Raw genomic sequence first — 27,581 nt, 5'->3', positions numbered from 1 at the left:
TTATAAACATTAAAAAACTTTTATAAACTTTATTTGACTCCTTTCATTACTGTTAAAATAAAATGTCAATTCAATACATTTGTATTAAGTATAATGCAGTGACGCCAACAAAAGTACGGTATACAAAGTAAATAAGTATTCATTGCATTTTTTGTACGTGTTGGTAAGATGCATTGAGTATATTTAGATTTTTTGTATAAATATTTAGAAAACATAAAATATAATGTAAAAGAAAAAAAATCATAAATATGTAGACAAAATCTAATTGAAATTGTAATGCAGCTGCTCTGCGTGACTGACCAAAAAGTAGCTCGTTTTATCTGGCTTCACAGCGCAGGGGTCTCAGGGGCCCCCCAAACATCCAGGAAGTGAAGTGAATTTCGGCAGAGGCGCGCACGTGCACGCGCGAGGATGTGTACGGGCGCGCGCATGACCCATTACACTGTACGTATGCATGCGTGTCGAAACCGCTGGAGGCAGGGACGCGAGCAGCAACACAGAGACCAAATGAACCGCCTTCAGTGATTCAGAAAGCTGTCCGATACTCTCGGACTGACCGTCATGAGCCAAAACATCAGCCCGCGTTCACAACAGACACTGTCGCGCGCAGAAAACCCAGTCAGGTGAGTGACAGACAGACACACAGGTAAACTTCTCGAGCGCCATTACCCGCCCTACTAACCGGGAACACGGTATTTTAGAGGCTAAAATGTCAACTAGTGATAGAGAAAGAGGGGGAATAATTATAATACGCTAATTTGACGCAGATGTAGGGTGACGTCAGCAGCAGCACACGTGTGGAGTTCGTGTTGTTGTCGTGTTTTGACCTGTTTCCTGCACTGCAGTGACTGACATGCAACCGGTTTTATAATCGATAAGGATGCCTTAGATCGAATCGGTGTATTGATTATTGCAGTCGATCTTTTCTGTGCCGTAAGTGCTCTCGATCGATAAATCAATTACAGATTAATCCAGTAAATGCGGTTTAACAGCAGATGAAGTGTAGCTGTAAGCCTCTAATTATGGCAAGCCGTTTTAACATTTAATCTATAAGCTAGCATCTATTTTCAGTACTCATTCATTGGGAACTAGTACTTTTTTATTTGTTGCTTAGTGTTATTAGTTATTAGTACTCATTCATTAGATACTAGATCTTAGTTATTAGATGCTAGTACACATTCATTAGAGACAAGTTCTTATAAGATACTAGTACTTATTTGTGACCCTGGACCACAAAACCAGTCATAAGGTTAAATTTTACAAAACTGATATATATATACATCACACGAAAGCTCAATAAATAAGCTTTCTATTGATGTATAGTTTGTTAGGATAGGACAATATTTGGCTGAGATACATCTATTTGAAAATCTGGAATCTAAGGGTGCAAAAAAAATCAAAATACTGAGAAAATCACCTTTAAAGTTGTCCAAATTAAGTTCTTAACAATGCATATTACTAATCAAAAATTACATTTTGATAGGTTTACAGTAGGAATTAAAAAAAAAATCTTAATGTAACATGATCTTTACTTAATTTCCTAATGATTTTTGACATAAAAGGAAAATCAATAATTTTGACCCATACTATGTATTTTTGGCTATTGCTACAAATATACCCCAGCGACTTAAGACTGGTTTTGTGGTCCAGGGTCACATTTGATACTAATTCTTATTTATGAGATACTAGTACTTATTCAATAGATACTAATGCTTTTTTAATTAGATTCTAATACTTATTCATTAGATACTAGTTCTTATTTATTAGATGCTAGTACTTATTTATCAGACGCTAGTACTTATGTATTTATTACATACTAGTATTTATTCATTAGATACTAGTGCCTTACTAGTAACAAATTTAAATTTGTTGCCATTGACTTCTATGGGGATCTGTCATTGAGATATTAACTATTCAGTTTTGACCAGTATGTATTCCGGTTGTGACTAGAACATAATTTATATGCACTAGTAGTTATCTTTAGGTACTAATACTTATTTTTTAGATACTAGTACTTATTTATTAGATACTCTTATTTATGAAATATATACTAGTTCTTGTTTATTAGATACTAGTACTTGTTCATTAGGTACTCATGCCTATTAAATAGATACTAGTACTTATTTGTTAGAGGTTAGTACTTATTGATTAGCTACTAGTGTTTATTCAAAAGATACTAGTACACAATTATTAGATACTAGTACTTATTCAAAATGTTTCCAGTAAGGTTTTTTCTAGTGAAATATTTAATTGAACGTTACTGTAGTTATTCGACTAGTCATAACTAAAGATGAGTAAAAACGCAGATCTGACTATAAAGATAAGCATTGTTACTAGTAATAATTACAAAAGATACTAGTGTCTAAAAAACAAGTACTAGTACCTAAGTAACTACTAGTATCTATTAAATATGTGCCAGTATCTAATAAATAAGTACTAGTATCCAATGAATGCTTACTAGTAATGTTTTAATAGATACTACTCACTATTGGAATAATCAGTAGTCCCAAGAAAACTATATTTAAATAGTCACTATTGGAATAAGTACTAGTATCTAATAAGAACTAATGAACTAAAGTAGCTAATGAATAAGTACTAGTACTTAAAGGAAAAGAAACTAGTATCTAAAAAATAACTACTAGTAGCATGCAAATAGATACTAGTACAGTTTATTGATTAAATGTTACAACGGCTTGCCATACTGTAATCTCTCCAGAGCAGCACACTACAGTATCTGCAGTGCACACTGGACATCAGCCTGAGAAATGAAGCAGGGCTGCTGGAGGAAATGCACCAAGATCCTTTGATTGCTATCTATTTGATAACATAATATCCTGTTGTAGGAGCTCCCAGAATTGTTGTTTGTGAGTTCAGAAACCCAATAAGTAAAATGTAACCCCTGGGACTTGTGTGAGATTGGATACAGATAATAGTGGAAAGTACAGCTGTTGAAGAAACACAATTTTGGAGCAGGAGGAGGCTATTTTTAAATTTTGACGTGATATATTTAATATCAAGGTCCAAATGTGCAAAAAAATTATTTTAAAATATAAAAAAAAAATATAGAGATATTAGCTAATAAGAAATTACAGATCGTCTCAATATAAACCCAATCAAAACCCTCCCACCCAAAAGACAGAATAAATAAGAGAATAAATAAATAGTAAAAAGATACATAAAAATAAATAAATATTCTTCTTTCAAAAATCAGTCTTCCTTCTTTCCTAAATAAAATGTATTTTGACCAAATGTATTATTATTATTATGTATTTACTAAATTTTTTTTATTATTTTCAATTTCAACAATATAGATAATTTACACAATTTAATTGTGTTCGTAACATAAATAAAATCTATTTTGACTCAATTTATTATTGCTACTTAATTATTTATTAATTCATTAATTCTTTTATTTTTAAGTTGATTGAATGCAAAAGTCATATAAAAGCATCTGCCAAATGTATAATGTATCATAACCTATATTTTGTAATTCATCAGACATTTTGATTAAAGATTACAAGGTCAAATAAATAAATGATATGCATGGAAACATGATCATTGTAGTGAATGTGATTATTAAAAAAAAACCACAGGCTGAGAATAGGGTTGGGAATCGAAAATCGATTCCGATTCTGGAATCGGATACTTAAGATAAAGAATCGGATACTTGTTATAATATTAAAATTTCGATTCCTCGTTTCGATTCCTGGTTGCATTTTTTTCATCTAGTGATCTGCCAGGACCTTCCACGCGTGCAATCTGCACGCAAACTTCATCTTAGAGATCTGCAAGGGACGGATTTTAGTCCTGCGCCCGCCCACTCCAGAAGAAATGTATGTTATTTCGTCCTGCAAAAGCCCACATAAAAGTCACTTGTACCCCCGCGGGAAGACAGGTATCTACTTTATCTCTTGGCTGCATGAAACAAACCCTCCCGCTTATGTAAAGGCAAAGATGACCAGAGTAATAGTAACGAACTCGCGCGTGCCTAATGTATTCATTCTTGTACTGTATATCGGAGTCGTACATTAGGCACGCATAAGTCCGCTGTTGATTCACAAACTATTCATGCTTTCGGTGCTCTGATCCATAGTATTTTTGCGTGAAATTTCAAAATATTTGCATAGTTTTCAAAATGAATGTCCTGTGAGTTTTTTTATAATGAATGCTTACCCATAGAGGTGGATCTTGTAAGGGTCAGTGGTGTTTAAGCACATATGAGCACCAGCATAAACAGATTTACAATGTATTTACTGTATTTTTCATTTATATGTTTATTTTATAATAAATACAAACAGTAGATATTCAGTCACTTAAGAAAGAGTACTCTGAAGTTGTGAAGAATGTCTGAATTAAATAATTTAGGTGTTTTAAATCTGTATATGTATATTCATGTTAAAAAGTTAGAGCAGAGGATTTTCTTTTAAATTCAAAAGTATAGCTTTAATTTAAAGTTTGTTTGATTTTTTTTATAACATGCAGGAGAAAAATAAAAAGGCAAAACAAATGTTTAGGTTAATAAAAAAGGTTAAAAAATAAACACCTTTAGAGGAAATGTCAGGCATAGGGGGGCCTTGCAAAACTGACCCGAGAAGAAGGGGGCCCTGATATAAAAAAGGTTGAGAACCCCTGCAATAAAATAATATGTTGCAAGCTAGCACTGAAAATAAACATGTTTAATATATTAAAGTTTGACTTTTGTGTTTGTTGTTGTTTTTTTTTTTACTAAATTGGAATCGAAAAGAATCGGAATCGATAAGTGGAATCGGAATCGGAATCGAAATCGATAAAATTCAAACGATACCCACCTCTAGCTGAGAAGTTAACCAGTTTTTATTTCTTTATCCAAGCAAAGGTGACGAAAACATGTTTCTCTTGTTAAACAGGCTACGTGGACGTCATTGTGTTTGACAAAGTCATTCACTGAACTCATGCATTGAATATGAAATGAAAGGAACAGGGCAAGTCAACCAACGGACTAGCTGTATGTAGAGGTAGATCTAGATTGCTTTTCACATTTTTAGTCATTTTAGTGCTTTAAAACAGAAGGATGTAGAGACTAGTATTGTGGATGTAGTATTATTGTGTCGTTTTGCACTTTTATCAGCTTATTTGATCATTTTTGTTTCCGTTTTACTCATTTTAGTAGACTAAATGAAAATGAGAAATCTTCTGTACAACTAGCGGAAATAAAATACGTTTTTTATGTATTATTTTATATTTCAGTTAGTGTTTATTATATTTCAACTAACAAAAATAGTTTTTCTGGGTTTAGTTTTAGTTAACAATAACCCCAGTTCATATAATCCACTAACTATTTGATTAAGTAAATATATAGTCTTTTGCTTTGCTAACACAAATTGGTTTTGTTTAATTTATTTTGAAATAATTTATTTAGTGTTCGGTTATTTTTTAGATTTCAAGACTTCAAGTTAAACGAAATGAAAATGAGAATTATGTAATAATAAAATAATTTTATAACATTGACATTTTTAAAATGTCTCTGTACTACACTTAATCAGTTTTATTTTAGCTTCATTGAAATTGTACATTTTAGTTCTTCTAGTTTTAATTCTATTTTTTTTATAATTTTAATCAACCTAACAAATATGTTTACTTTGCAACTAGCTGATTTTTAAAAATATTTTAAGTATTCAATTTTTTATAGCATAGCATTTTTTGAATTATTCAAAAAAATTCTAAATACTTTTTTACATTTTATTTTAGGTAGTAAAATTATACATTTCAGTATTTCTAATTCTAATTTTTGTCTTCTAATTTTAGTAACCTAACAAAAATGAGTTGTTTACTAGATAACAAGTTTCAAAATATTTTATTTATATATATATATATATATATATAAAAGTTGAGTATTTCTAGTTCTAATTCTTTTTTTTTTTCTTTTTACTCAGCAACTAGCTTTTATTTCTTTAAGGTTTTAGTATTAATTATCAAAAATAACCCAGTGAGTAGTTGAATAAGTAAATAATTTAAGCTTAAGTTAAATTAAATGAAAATTAGAAATTTCCTTGACAACTAATGGCAATAAAATACTGTTGATTCTAAATTTTTTGTATGGTATATTTTTGTTAATTTTTATTTTTGTTTTAGTAAAATTCTAAATTTTAGTATTTCTTGTTTCTAATTTTCTTAACTGAGCAAAAAATTTAAATGTTTTCTCAGCAACTTCCATTTATTTCAAGTGTTATGGTTTTAATTTTAATTAACAAAAATGGTTCATACAATCCTTGTTGTTTTTATTTATTTATTGAAATAAATCTTTATTATTATTATTATTATTATTATTATTATTATTATAATTTTAGATTTATTTCAGTTTTAGTTTTAATAAATAGACTACTTCAATTTAACACTAAAAACTAAAAAATAATAATTTATATTATTTTGAAAATGTCTCTCTATATATTCATTTTTTTTTCGTTTGAGTAAAAAAAGTACTTGTTTATAATTATTTATTTTTTTCTAATTTTAGTAACTAAACAAAATTTTTTTTTATGGTTTTACTGTTAGTTAATGATAACTCAGGTTCAGACAATCCAACTAAGTAGATGATTACGTAAATATACACAGCATTGCAGCTTTACTAACATGTTTTTTAATCGTATTTGTCATCTTCAGAGCTCCACTGGTCATGTGTAGGATCTGAGATGAGAAGGCGTCTCTGGTTGGCGTTTGGCGCTGAGGCATGTCTTTAAGAGCGTCTCCTTTCCCCAATTGCTTCCTGGAAGGTCTCCATGCCGTAGGATGGGGTCTGATCTTCCCTTGTTTCTGGTTCCTGGACCGTCTCCTCGCCGTCTGCATCTCCACCAGCCTGGAGCGCATGTGGCGCCGCGAAATGGAGTGCTACCTACATCCGCTTCAGGTCGTCTTCGGCTCCATCCTCTTCCTCATCCTCTTCATAATCTCCACTCCATTCGCCCTGCTGGGGTTCATACTATGGGCACCACTGCAGGCCGTACGCCGACCGTTTGCGTACCACCATCAGGAGCAGATCATTCCCATGGAGGACCGGAACGCTAGATGGGAAGAGACGGGGAAAGTCAGTTTCGGGTTTTTGACGGGAAACCTCTGCTTGCTTCCCGACAGCCTCGCACGCTTCAACAACCTCGGGCACTCGCAAAAACGCGCGGCGTACATTGGAAAAAGCATCGTCCAGGGTGTCACACGTCCTCACATCCGTATCTTCGTGGATTCTCCCAGCAGCTGCGGAACGGTTACGCCATCCAGCAGTTTGATCCCGCAACCGGCGCCGTCTTCGTACGGATCCGTCGACGTTTCCGCCACCAATCAGACAGAAGACGTTCACGAAACCGACGGCCTTCCCAAACCCAACTGCAATCAGAACTCCAACCAGCACCAGAATCCGCAGAGGACGCTCTTACGGGACGCTGACGTGCCGATGGAAGTGTCTGCTCTGTTCCCGTCCTCCGTGGACGTCGTGTGTCTCCAGGAGATTTTCGATAAAAGAGCCGCTCTGAAGCTGGCGCGGGCTCTCGGGCCGCTTTACGGACACGTGCTTTACGACGTCGGCGTTTACGCTTGCTTTCCTGCCGGAACCTGCTCGTCTTTTAAGTTTTTTAACAGCGGGTTGTTCTTGGCATGTCGCTATCCTGTGATGGAGGCTGAGTATCATTGCTTTCCAAATGGACGAGGAGAAGACGCTCTGGCTGCCAAAGGCCTGCTCACTGTAAAGGTACAACATGCAATTTAAAATCCTGTCATCATTGGGGTGCTGCTTACACAGAATGCATTTTTTTTCCATTCCAGTGGCTCCCAACAAACACACAACGTTGCCCTAACGTTCCCATATGGTTCCTGTATGGTTCTAGGAACGTTCCCTATAAGTTCTTTTTTTAATTACCTAAAGAGAATGTTCCCAGAATGTTTCCTGCAAGTTATTTTCAGGTTTAATTTTATAACTTAAAAATAACCTTCCCAGAACATTCCCTGCAGGTTATTTTGAAGTTTTATCTTTATAAACTATAGAGAACGTTCCAAGAATGTTTCCTGCAGGTTATTTTTAGGTTTTATTTTTATAACCTAAAGAGAACATTCCCAGAATGTTTCCTGCAGGTTATTTTCAGGTTTAATTTTATAACTTAAAAATGACTTTTCCTGAAAGTTTCCTGCAGGTTATTTTGAAGTTTTATTTTTATAACCTAAAGAGAACGTTCCCAGAAAGTTACCTGCAGGTTATTTTTAGGTTTCATTTTATAACTTAAAAATAACCTTCCCAGAAAGTTACCTGCAGGTTATTTTGAAGTTTTATTTTTATAACCTAAAGAGAACGTTCCCAGAAAGTTACCTGCAGGTTATTTTTAGGTTTCATTTTATAACTTAAAAATAACCTTCCCAGAAAGTTACCTGCAGGTTATTTTTAAGTTTTATTTTTATAACCTAGAGAAAACGTTCCAAGAATGTTCCCTGCAGGTTATTTTTAAGTTTTATTTTTCCAAGAACGTTAACCAGTTATTTTCAGGTTTTGAGAGACCTTGAGACAACCTTGAGAGAATGTTTCCTGAACGTTCCCTGAAGGTTATTTTGAAGTTTTATATTTATAACCTAGAGAGAATGTTTCCAAAACGTTCCTTGAAGGTTATTTTTATTTGTAACCATGTAAACTCATTAAAACTTTGCAGACGTTTCTGATTATTTTAATACTGAAAGTAAATATTTGAGAGTACATATTGTGATTTCAGAGAGATTTCACAAGTCTAACTGAAGAGGAACATTTTCCAGAACGTTCTCTGTAGGTCCTTGGAATGTTCCCATAACTTAAAGGGAACGTTCTATTTACATTAAGAAAACTTTCCTGGCTAACCAAAAGGGAACCTTCTATTTAACTTCCTAGAAGGTTCCCAAAAAGTTCTCTGAAGGTTCCCAGAACGTTCTCCTATCCTCTTTACTCCAGTACCGCTGCTAATAATCATACAGCACCAAAAACTAACATTCCTATAATGTTTTGGGAACCAAATATTTTTAGCTGGGCTACTTTTGCATTACTCCACTTTTAGAATAAAAAAAAATCCTGATAATTTACTCACCCCCATATCATCCAAGTTCATGTCTTTCTTTCTTCAGTCATAAAAATTGTTTTTTTGAGGAAAACATTTCAGGATTTCTCTCCATATAGTTAGACTTGTATGGTACCCATGAGTTTGAACTCCCAAAATAGAGTTTAAATGGAGCTTCAAAGAGCTCTAAATGATCCCAGCCAAGGAATAAGGGTCTAATCTAGCGAAACGATTTGCCATTTTCTAAAAAAAAATTACACCTTAAACACTTTTTAACCTCAAATGCTGGTGTTGTCTATCTCTGCCATGCGCATGCGGTTAAAAAGTCTATAAATTGGAGGAGGATGGGCCATTTTTGGGTGAACTAGCCATTTAATGCCATGTTTAATCTATAATGTTTTATATAAGGGTTTGAAAACTGACCAAACTAAAAATGAACTTGTTTTCTCACAAGGTGGAAATCGGGTTACGAAAAGATGAGAAGAAAATGGTCGGGTATATTAACTGCACTCACCTGCACGCTCCTGAAGGCAAGTGTTGTTTACTTGTTTACTTTGATTATCTTGTCATTCTATTTTATTTGTTTATTTATAAATGTGATTTTTATAAATCTCATACATTTATACGATTATTTATACATTTAATTGTTTATTCTAAATGTGTTATTTATCCTGTACAGGGATATTACCATTAACTAAAACTTTTTGAACATTTTTTGTAAATTGTAATAAAACTGGAAAAAAAAATGTAAATATAAATATTATATGGAAAACTTAAGCTTCTCATTTAGTTTGACTTGAAGCACTAACATTGCTAAAACTGAAAGCTGATTTAAAACTAAAATGGAAATCAAAATAAATTAAACTTAAATGTTATAATATAATAATAAAAAAATATTAAAACTTAGCTGAAATTAAGAAGAAAACTGGAAAAATTTAAATATTATAATTATAATAGTGTTTAAATTAAATTAAATTCTCAAATGTTTTAAAATATTTTCCTGAAATTTTAAATTAAAATATCAATAGTTTCTTTCTCAGTTCTCAAGAACGTTATTACTTGTTATAAGCACAATTCAAAGATTTCAATTTTCTTTTTTAAGTTATTTTTGTTTGTATATTTTTTTAAATAATTATTTTAATTATTTATATAATTTTTTATTATTTTTTATAATTATTTAATATATTATGATTATTATCTAGAATGTATTATATAATTAATTAATAATTATTTTATCATCATATCTGATGCAAAAAGGACAAAAACACCATTGAAATGTCATATATAAATTATAATTATATGATAATGTTAAATAAATTAAATCATTTGTGGATGTAAATATTATAACTATAATAGTGTTTAAATTAAATTAAATTCTCAAATGTTTTAAAATATTTTCCTGAAATTTTAAATGAAAAATCTATCGTTTCTTTCTCAGTTCTCAAGAACGTTATTACTTGTTATAAGCACAATTCAAAGATTTCACTTTTCTTTTTTAAGTTATTTTTGTTTGTATAATTTTTTTTTAATAATTATTTTAATTATTTATATAATTTTTTATAATTATTTATTATATTATGATTGTTATTTAGAATGTATTATATAATTAATGAATAATTATTTTATCATCATCTGATGCAAAAAGGACAAAAACACCATTGAAATGTCATAAATAAATTATAATCATATGATAATGTTAAATAAATTAAATCACTTGTGGCAGAGCTCTCAGATCACAAATGCAGGTTTGACGAGGATGAATAAATAATGACAGAATATTGATTTTTGGATAATACAGTGTCTAATGCAATCCAATCCAATATAATTACAATGTTTAGAATCCCAGTGGTCAAGAAGAATTGTTTTTTTTTTTTTGTATTTTGAGAATCATGTACAAATTATAAGTGCACCAATAATAATAATTGCACATAATATACATGCATTCAATAATGTAATATGCAAATGTTTGCTGTTCAGGGGATGGAGAGATTCGTTTTGAGCAGCTGAACATGTTGACCAAGTGGATCAGTGAATTCCAGGCAGTGACCAGAAGAGACGACGAAATGGTGATGTTTGATGTGCTTTGTGGCGACTTTAACTTTGACAACTGCTCTCCAGGTGCGTTCTGAATAACTTGATTAAACATCAGTGTTTATATAGAAAACCAGGCCTGATTAACAGGATGTTTGTGTCTGTGTTTGCAGATGACAGGCTGGAGCAAAGCCACAGTGTGTTTGAGGAATATACAGATCCCTGCAGAGCTGCAGCTGGAAGAGAGAAGCCCTGGGTCATCGGTAACGCTCTCAATTACTGTTTATTTGTTTTTCAGTATAATTTTTGGAAAGAAAATCCATGTTTTGGAGTGGAATGTTTCTGTTCTTCAGTGGATGTTGTGTGGTTAAATAAAAACCACAAATAAGAACCAACTTTCTTTCTTTTTTCACTTTTTGTTTTGATATGACTTTTTGGATGTTGTGTTTTTTGTTTATTTTAATTGTTATTTTCATTTTTATTTTTTCAGTTTGAAAATTTAGGTTGGGAGCAGTGGTAAAACCATTAAAAACATTTTTATTACTTAAAATAAAATAAATGTTAACTGAAAAAAAATAAATAAATAAAAAAACCTTTAACTTGATGTACTTAACTAAAACTAAAACTGGAATAAAAAAAAATAAAATAAAAAAATATATATGTTATAGTTTTCATTTAAAATATTTTTATTTTTATAAAATATTATTATTATTATTTATTTATTATATTTCATTTAATTATTTCAGTTTTAAAATTTAGGTTGGGTATTATAGTTTTTATTTGACTCATTTATTCATTTATTTATTTAAATTTAAAACTTTATGATGGATATTATTGTATTTCTTTTACTTATTTATTAATTTATTTCAGTTGTAAAATTTGGGTTGGGTATTACAGTTTTTATTTTACTTATTTACTTCAATTTTAAAATTTAGGTTTGGGCATTATAGTTTTTATTGGGGATGTTTATTTATTTTTGTATTTATTATATTTAATTAAATTATTTCAGTTTTAAAATTTAGGTTGGGTATTATAGTTTTCATTTAACGTACTTTGTTTCTTATTTATTTATTTATTTATTTTAATTTAGTTTGGGTATTATAGTTTTTATTTTACTTATTTATGTATGTATTTATTTATTATATTTAATTAAATTATTTCAGTTTTAAAATGTAGGTTGGGTATTATAGTTTTTATTTGAGTTATTTATTTATGTATGTATGTATTTATTTATTATTTTAATTTTAAAATGTAGGTTAAGTATTATATTATCTATTTTACTTATTATATTTAATTTAATTATTTTAATTTTAAAATGTAGGTTGGGTATTATAGTTTTTGACTTATTTTATTTATTTATTTATTTAATTATTTCAATTTCAAAATTTAGGTTAGGTATTATAGTTTTTCTATTATTTCTTATACTTAATTTTCCAATATTGAAATTTAGTTTGGGTATTAGGATGTTTTTTTTTTATTATATTATTTACTGTATGCAATTGTAAATTTAGTTTTTACATTAATCGTTAACGTGTAATTGCAATTAAAATGTATTTCATTTTGGGAAATTCCACATGTAAATATTTTAACCCAAAACTTATTTTGTTTGTAGGAACCCTGTTGGAACAGCCAACGCTGTACGATGAGAACATACGGACACCAGACAACCTGCAGCGGTCAGATATCTGTCCATCTATTGTGTGTGAAGGTCTTGGTGTTTTGTGATCTAATGGATGGTTGATGGTCTCTGCAGGACTCTGGAGACTGAAGAGCTGCGGAAGGACTATATTTCTCCACCGGTGGCCATCGAAGGCGTTCCTCTGGTCTACCCTGAGCCTGATCAGCCCTGGATCGGCCGACGGATCGATTACCTGCTCTATCGAGACACCTCCGTCTCCAGTCGCTGCAAAACGGTACGTCTGGATTTTTACTGAGATTTTTAAATGTATTTTCAAAATGTACAAAAAAATACCAAAAATATATTCATGAATATAATTCCAAAATATAAATCATGAGAACAATATGCTAATCATGCTGGGAACTTGTTAATCATGCTAGCAACAGGCTAGTAACATGCTAATCATGTTAAAAATGTGCTAACAGCATGCTCTCAACATTCTTGTAATGTTAACAACATGCTAGTAACATGTTAATTATGCTGAAAACATGTTAGCAAACATGCTAGTCATGCTAGCAACATGCTAATCATGCTAGAAACATGCTTACAACATGCTGGTAACATGTAAATCATGTTTGAAACATGCTAACAACATGCTAGTCATGTTAAAAACATGTAAATCATGTTGGAAATGTGCTAGCAACATGCTAGTCATGCTAGCAACATGCTAATCATGCTAGAAACATGCTAACAACCTGCTAGTAACATGTAAATCATGTTGGAAACATGCTAACAAAATGCTAGTCATGCTAGAAACATGCTAACAACATGCTGGTAACAAGCAGATCAAGATGGAAACATGCTAGCAACATGCTAGTCATGCTAGAAACATGTTAATCATGCTAGAAACATGCTAACAACATGCTGGTAACAAGCGAATCAAGTTGGAAACATGCTAGCAACATGCTAGTCATGCTAGAAACATGCTAACAACATGCTGGTAACAAGTAAATCAAGTTGGAAACATGCTAGCTAAATGCTAGTCATGCTAGAAACATGCTAACAACATGCTGGTAACAAGCAAATCAAGTTGGAAACATGCTAACAACATGCTAGTCATGTTAGAAACATGTAAATCATGCTAGCAACATGATAGTCATGCTGGTAACAAGCAAAACATGTTGGAAACGTACTAGCAAAATGCTAGTCATGCTAGAAACATGTTAATCATGCTAGAAAAATGCTAACAACATGCTGGTAACAAGCGAATCAAGTTGGAAACATGCTAGCAACATGATAGTCATGCTAGAAACATGTAAATCATGTTGGAAACGTACTAGCAAAATGCTAGTCATGCTAGCAACATGCTAATCATGCTAGAAACGTGTTAACAAAATGCTGGTAAAATATAAATCATGTTGGAAACATGCTAGCAAAATGCTAGTCATGCTAGCAACATGCTAATCATGCTAGAAACGTGCTAACAAAATGCTGGTAAAATATAAATCATGTTGGAAACATGCTAGCAAAATGCTAGTCATGCTAGCAACATGCTAATCATGCTAGAAACGTGCTAACAAAATGCTGGTAAAATATAAATCATGTTGGAAACATGCTAGCAAAATGCTAGTCATGCTAGCAACATGCTAATCATGCTAGAAATGTGCTAACAAAATGCTGGTAAAATATAAATCATGTTGGAAACATGCTAGCAACATGCTAGTCATGCTAGAAACATGCTAACAACATGCTGGTAACAAGTAAATCAAGTTGGAAACATGATAACAACATGCTAGTCATGCTAGAAACATGTAAATCATGTTGGAAACATGTTAGCAACATGCTAGTCATGCTAGAAACATGCTAATCATGCTAGAAACATGTTAGCAACCTGCTAGTAACATGTAAATCATGTTGGAAACATGCTAACAACATGCTAGTCATGCTAGAAACATGCTAATCATGCTAGAAACATGTTAGCAACCTGCTAGTAACATGTAAATCATGTTGGAAACATGCTAGCAACATGCTAGTCATGCTAGAAACATGCTAATCATGCTAGAAACATGCTAACAACCTGTTAGTAAAATGTAAATCATGTTGGAAACATGCTAGCAACATGCTAGTCATGCTAGAAACATGTTAATCATGCTAGAATCAGGCAAACAACATGCTGGTAACAAGCAAATCAAGTTGGAAACATGCTAGCAACATGATAGTCATGCTAGAAACATGTAAATCATGTTGGAAACGTACTAGCAAAATGCTAGTCATGCTAGCAACATGCTAATCATGCTAGAAACGGGCTAACAACATGCTGGTAAAATGTAAATTATGTTGGAAACATGCTAGCAACATGCTAGTCATGCTAGAAACATGCTAACAACATGCTGGTAACAAGTAAATCAAGTTGGAACATGCTAGCAACATGCTAGAAATATGTTAACAACATGCTGGTAACAAGTAAATCAAGTTGGAACATGCTAGCAATATGCTAGAAATATGTTAACAACATGCTGGTAACATGTAATCATGTTGGAAACGTACTAGCAAAATGCTAGTCATGCTAGCAACATGCTAATCATGCTAGAAACGTGCTAACAAAATGCTGGTAAAATATAAATCATGTTGGAAACATGCAAGCAACATGCTAGTCATGCTAGAAACATGCTAACAACATGCTGGTAACAAGTAAATCAAGTTGGAAACATGCTAATCATGCTAGAAACATGTTAGCAACCTGTTAGTAACATGTAAATCATGTTGGAAACATGCTAACAACGTGCTAGTCATGCTAGAAACATGCTAATCATGCTAGAAATGTGCTAACAACCTGCTTGTAACATGTAAATCATGTTGGAAACATGCTAGCAACATGCTAGTCATGGTTAGTTGTCCGGTCGGGGCAAGTAAAATTCTCCTTCACTTGCCCTTTCACAAAATCCACTTGTCCCGGACAAGCGTTAATGTCGAGCCCTGATTGTAAGACTCTGAATGTGTTTTCTTGATACTGAAATCCATTTTGAAATTTACTGAATGTAAATATATTTGTATTGTATTTCAGGAGCTGGAAGAGTTCACATACGTGACTCAGCTGGCCGGACTGACGGATCACGTTCCTCTGGGCTTCAGGCTCTCCGTTTCTCTGGATTCACAAGCGATGTAGAGATGTTCACTTTCTAGTGGACCAGCCTGATGACACCTTAAAATATCCATGAGAAACAAAATGCTGAATAGCTGATGAAGAGTTCACCCAAAAATGAACATCTAGTACAGTGTAAATGAGGAAATGACAACAGAATCATTTTTGGGTGAAGTATTTTTGAAGAATCGATTGTGAAAAGTGAAACACCAAATATCACTTTATGAATCACTATATGACCCAAGCAATAGTTCTGACACTCTTTCCTATGCATCTCCTCTCTGTACAGTAACTGTTATATGAGTTTGTCTAAGAATAGATGCTACACACATAAGGGAAATTCTGCTTTTTTTTAATGACACGTTTTTTTCCTTGACAACACAGAAATGATTTTGGAAATATATTTTAATAAAAGGGTAGAATTTTTTTTTTCTGAGGTGTTTTTGCAGTTCTCTGTGAATAGAGTTCTTATTGTTAGCACAATACCTGGCAAAATGAATTCAAATCATATGCTTTATTTTTTTTTTCCAAAAATAATAAATGTACACTACCAGTCAAAGGTTTTTAAACGGTAAGATTTTTGATGTTTTTTAAAGAAGTCTCTTCTGCTCATCAGGCCTGCATTTATTTGATTTAAAGTACAGCAAAAACTTTAAAATTGTGAAATATTTTTACTTTTTAAAATAACTGTTTTTGTGAATATTTTTTAAAAAGTCATTTATTTCTGTGATTTCAAAACGGATTTTTTAGAATCATTACTCCAGTCTTCAGTGTCACATCATAATTTAATAATCTGATTTGCTGCTCAAAAAAACATTTATTTTAGTGGGAATTATTAGCTAGGAATTTTTTTATTTTGTAGAATTAAATTGTTAATGTAAAAAAATTATGTACATTATTGTGTTGAAAACACTTTTCAGGTTTCTTTGATGAATAGTAAGTGCAGAAAAACAGCATTTATCTGAAAAAGAAATCTTTTTCAAAATTATAAATGCCTTTATCATCACCTTTGATCAATTTAAAGCATCCTTGCTAAATAAAAGTATTAATTTCTATAATTTCCTTCCCAAAAAATAAATGAAATTATACTGAGTCAAAGCTTTTAAATGGTATGGGATAATGTTACAAGAGCTTTTTATTTCAGATAAATGCTGATCTTTGGATTTTTTTAATTAAAATTGTACTCAAGTCAATATAGATTAAAATAATAATAATTGAAAATGTTTTTGAACAGCAAAAAAGCATATTAGAATTATTTCTGAAGGATTGGTAATGGATTAATAATGATAAAAAAAAATTGAAGTTTTGAAATCACAGGAATAAATTACATTTTAAAATATATTCAAATAGAAAACAGTTATTTGAAATAGTAAAAAGATTTAAAAATTTCACTGTTTTTGATGTACTTTGGATCAAATAAATGCAGGTTTGGTGAGCAGAAGAGACTTATTTAAAAACATAAAAATCTTTTGACTGAAATGTACATTACATTTACTTTTTATTTACATTATTATACCTTGAAGTTTAAGTTTAAGTCAGTTTGGATAGATGTAAATTTAAATTAAATATAAATACCATGCTATTTAAATATGGTACAGTATACAAGTATATTTCGAAATTTTTTGAAAACTCACAATTAAGATGTCTTTAAATGTTTTATTTTAATAGAACAGTAAAACATGACGTGTTTAATATCAACCAAGACAAAAAAATCGAAGTTGTAAATAAAACATTATTAGAGTAACTACGTTTTGCGAAAAAAAAAATCAATTTTACGCCATATTCATTAATATATTAATATAATTATATTATTGATTGCCATTTTTTGTACGTATTTTTAAAATTCACTACCAGTTCTTGAGTTAAAAACAAGTTTTTTTTAGTCATTTGTCCTTTTATGTTGATACGACTTCCGCGTTGTGCGTGTCAGAGCCGGATGTGGATTCGGCTTTACAGTCTCAAATATGGCGGCGGCGTCGGAAGAGGTAACGTATTTCGTTGTAAACAACATTCCTGTCAGCTTCCGATCCGCAGATCTGAGGAACTATTTCAGTCAGTTTATCGAGAGTAAAGGATTCGCGTGTTTCCATTATCGCCATCGGCCAGAGGTTCGAGTGCAGAGCGCGGGGTTTAGCGGATCCAGTGAGCGGACGAGCGGTTCGGATGGTTCTGAGGGGAAAACGGCGGGTTCGTGTTGTTGTGTGGTGTTGGTTCGCTCACAGGAATCAGACAGATTCATGAAGATGTATTTGGGGAACCAGTGGATCGACTCTAAAGGAAACTGGCTGAGAAGAAAGTGTTCGATCCGAAGAGTCAAAGTATCAGAGGAGGCTGGTGAGTGCGATGCCAAAATAAAAGTCCCTCCGTATGAATATAATGTTTTGGACAGTAAATAGCAGTTGTTTATATTTCTAATTTTCCTGCCAATATATTTACTGGACCCAATACTAAATAAATACTTGTGAATAAATCGATGCACTTTCATTTAATGTTTACGTTTGTATTTTTTTTTTTATTATTAAAATAATAAAGAGTGCAAATGCAGTTTTCTCTTTTTTTATAATTAACATTAATGACACAGTTTTTTTCATAAATTTGGATGGATAATAATTTTTCATAATTTTATCTTTACATTTAATGTTTAAATGATAAATTTAAAAAAAATTTGTAAAAAAAATTTTGTTTACCTTTGAATATTTTAATATTAAAAGAATGTAATTGTTAACACAAGATTATACGTTAAAATGTATCATTTTATATTTACATTCATATTTTTTATAAATAAAAATATAAGTATTGTAAGTTTATAATATACATAATATAAACGTACCATTTTGTATTTACATTTTTATAGTAAAATTAACAAATCAAATGGAGTTTTTCATAAAAATAACAATTTTATAAATTGTGGTTTATTTACATTTGTTTTGTCATTTAAGATTCATAATTTGTTTACATGTATATATTTTCTTATTCAGATAATTTTTCTTGCGTTTATGTATACTGTTTGCATTTATTTTATAATTAAAATGAAAAAAAATATTTTTTTGATAAAGATATTAAGTAATTAAAAAATGTTTTATTTAAATGTGTACTTTCATTATATAAGTAGCTAATTTTAAATATAATTTTAATAAAAGTAAATTAAATGTGTATAATTATCATTTTGTTTTATGGTAAAATTAACTAATTTCATAAATTGTCAGTGTGAAATAATATTCATTTTAGATTTAGACTTAGATTAAAATACAATTTATTTTATGTATACATTTATATTTTGTAAGTAAAATTAACAGTTATAAATGTAATGTTTAATGAATTAACAATAATCATTTCTGTATTGAAAATGAAAATAATGTATAAAAAGTAAAAAGTATAATTTTATACATACATTAATTATAATTATTTATAAATTTGTGTTTAAAATAATGTAAATGTGGTATGTATATGAGACTTTATGAGCATTTAATGTTGTTAGACAAGTAAAAGTTCTTCTAAATGTTTTGTGAAGGTGTTGAAGGGTGGACTTCAACTTGAACTATTCAATTGCAAAGGGAAAATGGGAATTATGGTTAAGGGGTCAAGGGTCATCACCTGCTCACATCACACCCTGAAAGATTAAAAATGTCTTTTAGAATCTGTCTAAATGTCCTGATGTTGAGTAAACTGAATGTCAATGCATCTAGGTCCAGATTGTTTTATAATCATATTTGAATCTGTGTTTATAGATCATAATTCATTCCCGTACAAGACGAAGGCCGAGATGAGACGCCACGTCGCCCAATCAGAGCATTTCTCCATGTCGGACCTCAAGGGCCTGCCGGAGCTCAATCCGCCTGCGCTCATGCCGGCCGGGAACGTCGGCACCCCTGTGACCGTTTTCCTGGAGCTCATCCAGTCCTGCCGCCTCCCGCCGCGGCTCATCCGCAAACTGGGTCTCACGTTTCCTAAGACGGGCTCGAATCGCCGATACGGGAACGTGCCCTACATGTATCGCAACTCGACCGTCATGCGTCCCAAGGAGGAGAGCGTCTTCACTGCGGGCGGAGTCGAGATTTCAGGGCCCGGCGGTCTGGACACGCCCACAAACTCACAAACACTAGATAAAGACACGCCCACTTGCTCGCAAACAGTAGATGAGGACACGCCCACTTGTCCACCTGTCAATCAAGAGTCACAGGAAGAAGAAAGTGAAGAGGAGCTGTCAGGCCCTGATGATGTGAGTTAGGGCTTAAATTAAAAATTTTATTAAATTAAATTATTAAAAACAAATAATTTTAAATAAATTTTTTATGAGAGAAAAAAAATTCTTATAAATTATTAATATTTTATGTTAAAATGTATATGTTTTTAAATAATTAAAATAAAAAGTATAACATTTCAAGTGTTAGTATTATTGAAGGAATATGTAAACATAATAAATAAACCAAAACTTATAAAATTGTATATTTATAAACTGTTTATAATTTATATTTATTCAGTAATACTAATACTTGAAATGTTATACTTTTTATTTTAATTATTTAAAATATATACATCTTAACATAAAATAATACATTTTAATTTATAAGAAAAAAATAAATAAAACTATTTAAAAAATAACAATAAAAATGTAAAAAAGTGAATGTGAATATAAAATAAATCAGAATTTATAAACAATTATATTTACAATTTAATTTATACTTTTTATTTTAATTATAAAAATATAAACAAAATAATACATTTTAATTTATAAGGGAAAAATGTCAATACAAAATACGTATACATTCATAATTTATTTTTAATTATAAAAAATTGAATGTAAAATCAAGTAAATCAGAATTTATGAAAAATCATATTTACAATTTGTTAATTATATAATGAAAGTATGCATTTAAATTTTAGTTTTAATGTATCAAAAAATACCTTTATTTTAATTATAAAATGCACAAATGTAAAGAAAATGTTTTTTAAATTTTATGAATTTTAAACATTAAATGATAAGTCTTAATAATTCACAGAAAAATTATAAATAAATATAAAAATAAACCACAATTTATGAAATTGTAATTTTATGAAAAACTGCATTTATAATTTGTTTATATTTCTTCAATACTACTAATACTTAAAATGTTATACTTTTTTATTAAAATTTTTTAAAAATATATACAAATATAAAAATAAAAGAATACATTTTAATTTATGAGAAAAAATAAAAATGAAAATACAAAATAAGTATACACTTTATTTATACAATTTAACGTGAATATAAAATGAATCAGAATTTATGAAAAATTATATTTACAATTTGTTTAATTTATACTTTTTAATTATTAAAAAATATATATAAAAAATATAAACATAAAATAATAAATGTTAACTTATGAGGGGAAAAATGTAAATACAAAATATGTATACGCTCAATTTGTTTTATTTTCAATTATAAAAAAATTAATGTAAATAAAAGAATCAGAATTTATGAAAAGTATACTTACAATCATAAATTTTATCATTTTGTTCACATTTGTGTATTTTATATTTAAAATTTAAATATTTATTGTTGATACATTAAAATGTATTATTTCATTCTTAACATAATTAACAAATTGTAAAAATAATTAATTTATATTTGCATTCATTTTTTTATAACTAAATTTTTATTTTTTTATAACTAAAAATAAAATAAAATAATTACATGTAAATTTTTATGCTAAAATGAACAAATTCTAATGATACAGTTTTTAATAAATTATGATTGCTTTTATGTTTATATTTTTTGATTAGTACAATAAAAAAAATTCATAATTAATCATTTTAAAAATATATATTTTACATTATTTATGTAATTTATATCAAAATAAATTTTTATAAAATTAATAAATATACTGAATGTGTGTTTTGGGCAGGACGATGACCGCTGTGAGGAGTGGGAGCGTCATGAGGCCCTTCACGAAGACGTGACCAGTCAGGAGCGCACTAAAGAGAGGCTGTTTGAGGAGGAGATCGAGCTCAAGTGGGAGAAGGGTGGATCGGGTCTCGTTTTTTACACAGACGCTCAGTTCTGGCAGGAGGAAGAAGGAGGTACCGTGTGCTTATTGTTTTCATTCACAAACCATTTCAGTTTTAATAAAATTGCTGAGCACATCCAGTATATTGTAATCTCACTTTATACAAAATAGAGATGTGCCACATCTGGAGCTGTGTTTTGAGGTCAAATTGAAAGAATTAATTGGGAAGCTCAACAATAAGGTTATTGTTGGTCCGGTAGTTCAGGAAAAAAATTTAAATATGTATAAGTGTATATAAATATGTGTGTGTATTTTTTTTTCTCTTTAATTAAAATGTATTATTTTATGTTTAGATTTATTATTTTTTTAAGAATTAAAAAAAGATACCATTTCAAATATTAGTAATATTGAAGAACTATAACCAAATTATAAATACAGTTTTCATAAATTTACGATTTCATAAATTGTGGTTTATTTTTTATATTTACATTTTTTATATATTTTATATTTTTTTTATGAAAAATATAATAGATTATAAGTGTATGTTGTGTTTTGTTTTTCTTCAACAATTAATATGTATTATTTTATGTTTAGATTTATTTATTTTTTTAATAATTAAAATAAAAAGTTTAAACCTTCCAAGTATAATTATTATTGAAGAAATATAATTGTAAACATATTTTTACAATTTTTATTTTTTAGAATTTTGTAATTGTTATTGTATTTTTAGAGGTAAAAAAAATACTTTTTAATACATTGTAATACATGTATGATTTTATTTACAATAAAAAAAATTATAAATGAATTTAAATTAAGATTTATTATATTGTATTTTTATATTGTACGTTTTACATATTTAATTTAAAATGTTATAAATTTGTATTAAAATAAAATTATTATCATACATGTTCATATTGTGAATTAAACAGAGTAAATATCATAAATCATAAATATAAATTAGGAAAGTTGTATATAATTATACAAGAAACTCAATCAAAAATGTATTCATTTACTGATAAAAAAAAACATTTCTTGTTGCTTTTATCAAGATTATCCCAAAAGATGCTCAATGTGTGCTCATTAACTCCAGCACGTATTTATTAATTGTTTGATGTGATTGCCTCATGTTGCTCATGTTTTCTCTCTGATGTTGTCCAGATTTCGATGAGCAAACAGCAGATGACTGGGATGTGGATATGAGCGTCTACTATGACAAAGGTAAACATGTTCAGATCATTTTGAACACTGTGATGGAAGAACAGCATCAAACATGCACCGCGTTAATGTGAACGTCTGTAACCGAGTTAAATGTTCTCTCCTCAGACGGAGGCGACATGGATGCTAGAGATTATGTGGAGATGCGCTCTGAGAAGAGGCTGCGGGACGGTCTGGAAGGATTGCCGGGACGCCAGCAAAAAATCGGCAGCTTTGAGAGGTTTACAAAGGTTCGGATGTTTTTAGAGTTCATTGCAAGATTTAGCATTTTATATTTACATTTAAATTTGTAAATCTAAACTAAATTTAAATTTAAAAGTATAAATCTATTTTTTCATTTTATTTATTTTTTAGCATTTTATGTTAAAAAAAATTATATTAAAATTTTTAGTTAAAAGTTATTCATTTGTTTACATTTATTTTGTAGCATTAAATTGTTAATGTAAAAATTACATTAAATGTCAATAAATTGTTAATGTAGTAAAAATTGTTAATGTATTTTTTTTTATAAATTAAGGTTTATAATTTTAGTTTATTTGGCTTTTTTTTAAGTTAGGAGTTATGATTTTGTTTACCTTTATTTTGTAGAATTAAAGTAAAAAATTGTTCATGTATTTTTTGTTAGTTTTAAATTGTTATAATATAAAAATGTAAAGAAATATATATATTTAAATAATTATTAGAAAATATTTACAAACTTTATAATATAACAAATGATTATTAATGTTGTTTTTATATGTTATATATATTTTTGTTTATTCTCCCTTTTCTGTTCCTATTTTAATTTTAATTTTTTATTGTTTTATTTTATTGCATGAATACTTCTGTATTGTGTATAGTACTTGTGTATAGAAATGATTAATTGTATATTGTGAATATATATGTGTGTGTGTGTGTGTGTGTGTGTGTGTGTGTATAATGAATTAATCATTTCTTTACATGTAAATATAAAAATGTTAAGTACATATCTAAAAGTTGTATATTATACAGAAGACATAACAATGTATTTTGTTTGTTTGCTTATTTTACAATAATGAAATTGGTTCTTCCATTGACTGCAAAGCAATCTGCAAAGGGTTTACCATGGTTTTTGTATTTGACAAATGTTCTATTCAGGTTTTAGCATTGCAACACTAACAAAACTGACTTTTGATAAATGCTTTTTGCACACTTCAAAGTGTGAAGCATCAAACATTAAAATGCTTAAAGCTGTGTGTGTGTGTGTGTTGCAGGGAGTGGGTCGGCGTGTGATGGAGAAGCAGGGCTGGAGGGAGGGAGAAGGGCTCGGGAACAGCCAGAGGGGAATGGCGGAGGCGCTGGACAACGATGGCCAGCATCCCAACTGCAAGAGAGGCTTCGGGTGAGTCATCACTTCATTGATCTAGCCATTCACAGAAGGAATGTGTGCTTTTACATTTCTAGCTTCATGAAATGTGTCCAGTTTAGTCCAGGGTTCTCACAGTCATTGCAAATCTGGAAAAAATATGTATTTATATATAAGTAAGTGTGTGTGTGTGTGTGTGTGTGTGTGTGTGTGTGTGTGTGTGTATATTTATATAGAGTCAAGCGCAGAATTGTTCATACCCCTGGCAAAAGTTACTAAGTTTTTTTTTTTGACCGTAAATGACACAGGCTTCTCCCAAAAGATAATAAGACGAAGTACAGGAGGCATCATTGTGGAAAAAAATATTTCTCCGCTTTTATTTATATTTGAACAAAAAGTGACATGTCTCAAATTATTCATACCCTTCTCAATAATCAATAGAAAAGCCTTTATTGGCTATTACAGCAATCAAACGCTTCCTATAATTGCTGACCAGCTTTTTGCATGTCTCCACTGGTATTTTTGCCCATTCATCTTTAGCCATGAGCTCTAACTCTTTCAGGTTGGAGGATCTCCTTGCCATCGCCCTGATCTTTAGCTCCTCCACAGATTCTCAATTGAATTTAAGTCAGGACTCTGCAAAATCAATGCTTTTGTCTGCTAACCATTTCTTCACCACTTTTGCTGTGTGATTTGGGTCATTGTTGTGCTGAAATGTCCACTGGTGCCCAAGACCAAGTTTCTCTGCAGACTGCCTGATGTTGTTGTTGAGAGTCTTGATGTATCGCTCCTTTTTCATGGTGCTGTTTACTGTGATTAGGTTCCCTGGTCCACCGACTGAAAAACACCCACAAAACATTAGGTTCAGCATAGGTGTCCCTTTTGGCATCCGACCACATCCTCTGAGATTTTTCACAGTGTGGAGCGTCTTGTATTCTTTAATAATACTTTGCACTGTAGCCACTGGAACTTCAGAACATTCAGATATGGTCTTATAGTCCTTTCCTGACTTGTGAGCAGCCACAATGCACAGCCGCAGGTCCTCAGTGAGCTCCTTTGTCTTAGCCATGACTGTCCACAAACCAACAGCAGAGAGCTTCTGTTTTTCACCTGTTGAGTTGATTAAAACAGCTGTTCCCAATGAATCAGGGTAATTAGGATGCTTTAGAACAGCTTGGACTATATGGAATGGTACAGAACTTTGGATTTTCACTTAGACTGTGACAGTTTGCAAAGGGTATGAATAATTTTGGACATGCCACTTTTTGTTCAAATGTAAATAAAAGCTGAGAAATTTTTTTCCACAATGATGCCTCTTGTACATCGTCTTGTTAACTTTTGGGAGAAGTCTGTGTCATTTCTGGTCAAAAAAAAAAAAATAGCTGGTTGAATAGAAGTAACTTTAAGTTAGAATTTGCCAGGGGTATGAATAATTTCGGGCTTGACTGTGTGTGTGTGTGTGTGTGTATATATATATATATATATATATATATATAAGGTTTGAATGTTTAAATGCTGTTCTTTTTAACTTATCAAAGAATCCTAAAAAAAAGCAAATAATATTAAGCATCACAACTGTTTCCAACACTGATAATAAATCAGTATACTACAATGATTTCTGAAGGATCATGTGACACTGAAGACTGGAGTAATGATGCTGAAAATTCAGCTTTGCATCATGGAAATAAATTCTATTTTAAAGTAAAATTAAATAGAAAACCATTATTTTAAATTGCAATAATATTTCACAATATAACGTTTTTTTTTTATCAAATAAACAGCCTTGATAAGCAGAAACGTCTCTTTTAAAAAGCATTAAAAACTTATATACATGGACATTTATTGGTCAAAAAGTCTAAGAACTCTGTAAATGATTATTTCTAAGCTACATTAATAATACAACTTTCTATATTTGAAGTGGCACTTATTTAATAAATGATTTCTACTCAGTGTTTTTGTGCTTATGACTGATGCGTTTGATTTCATATTTGTTTGCAGGTACCATGGAGAGAAGCTCAGCTCATTTCTTCCTAAGAAACCCAAAAAAGACTTTCACATCTCAACAATTTATGATGAACCTAAAGACATTGATAAAGGCGATGAAGTGCTGCGGCGTCAACCCAACACCAGCATGAAGTACAGACACTGGCGGCCAGGGGGCAACGCTAAACCCAACACATAACCACTGATCACTAGTGATATTCACTATTAGCACTGCCTATTTATTATCTGCTTAAAACAATGAAGGCTTTTACACAGCTGTACATCATCTTTCTGTGATTTTTGTATTAAACCTTTTCAACAGAATAGACTTTAGTTTTCTTTAGTTTTTGATTTTTTTTATGTGCCAATATCATCATTAATACATGGTAGAATGCAATGTGTACAGAAATTATTATATTACTATTAATAATTAATAAATAATAATTTTTATTTTTTTTTATACTTTTCCGATTTTATTTTATTTTTTGTATATTTTTCATTATTTTTATCTTAGGCATTTAGGATTGCTAGAATCAATGCTAGTTCTTTAAGTTATTTATTTTATTTTTTTCGCTATTTTTGCTAACTTTAATCACATGATCTAATTGCAGCCAGCCTAATCTTACATGGGACTTTTGTTACAAGACTTTAATCTGTCCTCCTAATTATATTTACAATACTTATTAATATAATAAAATAATAAATAATAAAATAATTATTATAATTGAATTAAATTCTAAATAAAATATTAACAATTTAATAATAGTTAAGTAAATTATTAATTTTATTTTTTATTTATATTTATTTATTTATATATATATATATATAATTTTTTTTTTTTCTCCCTCATTCCCTATTTTACATTTTAATGTTGTTATTGCGTGAATACTTGTGTATCATTTCTTTTATTATTTGTTTTTATTTAATTTTTATCTTAGGTATATTACAAGACTTTTATCTGTCCTCCTAATTATAATTGTAATACTTATTATTAATATAATACAATAATTTTTATATTTAAATAGAATTCTAATTACTTTAATAATACAATAGTTTTTTTATTATTTATTCTCCCTTTTTTTTTCCCCTATTTTGCGTTTTTGTTATGTACAATTAAAAACTTGCAATATTTGTGTATCATCATGATTAATTATTTTATTTTTTGTGGTATTTGGGATTGTTGTGTTGGAATTAACAGTTAGTAAAAAAACTAAAATGAATATTTTTGAAAATGCTTGTTTTGATA

General features: G+C 30.2%; 2 protein-coding genes across 3 annotated transcripts; both read left to right on the top strand.

Moving 5' to 3' along the window:
- The first annotated feature begins 462 nt into the window (after nt 1–462).
- smpd5 (sphingomyelin phosphodiesterase 5) lies at nt 463–16,252 on the top strand. 2 transcript variants are annotated; one of them, XM_073847525.1, is made up of 9 exons: nt 463–623; nt 4,887–4,994; nt 6,640–7,714; nt 9,490–9,565; nt 11,013–11,153; nt 11,240–11,329; nt 12,679–12,742; nt 12,820–12,979; nt 15,749–16,252. In XM_073847525.1, exons 3-9 carry the CDS (start codon nt 6,707–6,709, stop codon nt 15,848–15,850), a joined length of 1,641 nt encoding a protein of 546 aa, XP_073703626.1. In that variant the 5' UTR covers nt 463–623; nt 4,887–4,994; nt 6,640–6,706; the 3' UTR covers nt 15,851–16,252. The 2 variants fall into 2 exon arrangements, with proteins under 2 accessions (XP_073703626.1, XP_073703625.1); XM_073847524.1 differs by lacking the exon at nt 4,887–4,994.
- Nucleotides 16,253–17,775: 1,523 nt separating this feature from the next.
- gpatch3 (G patch domain containing 3) lies at nt 17,776–26,916 on the top strand. The gene is made up of 7 exons (XM_073847595.1): nt 17,776–18,160; nt 19,555–20,045; nt 21,712–21,886; nt 22,972–23,031; nt 23,137–23,258; nt 24,261–24,388; nt 26,351–26,916. Exons 1-7 carry the CDS (start codon nt 17,791–17,793, stop codon nt 26,532–26,534), a joined length of 1,530 nt encoding a protein of 509 aa, XP_073703696.1. The 5' UTR covers nt 17,776–17,790; the 3' UTR covers nt 26,535–26,916.
- The last annotated feature ends 665 nt before the right edge of the window (nt 26,917–27,581 follow it).

Source organism: Garra rufa, chromosome 9 (genome assembly GCF_049309525.1).
Source record: "Garra rufa chromosome 9, GarRuf1.0, whole genome shotgun sequence".
Lineage (NCBI taxonomy): Eukaryota > Metazoa > Chordata > Actinopteri > Cypriniformes > Cyprinidae > Garra > Garra rufa.
The sequence above is the reverse complement of the archived record's forward strand: the minus strand, read 5'-3'. Positions and strand labels throughout refer to the sequence as shown.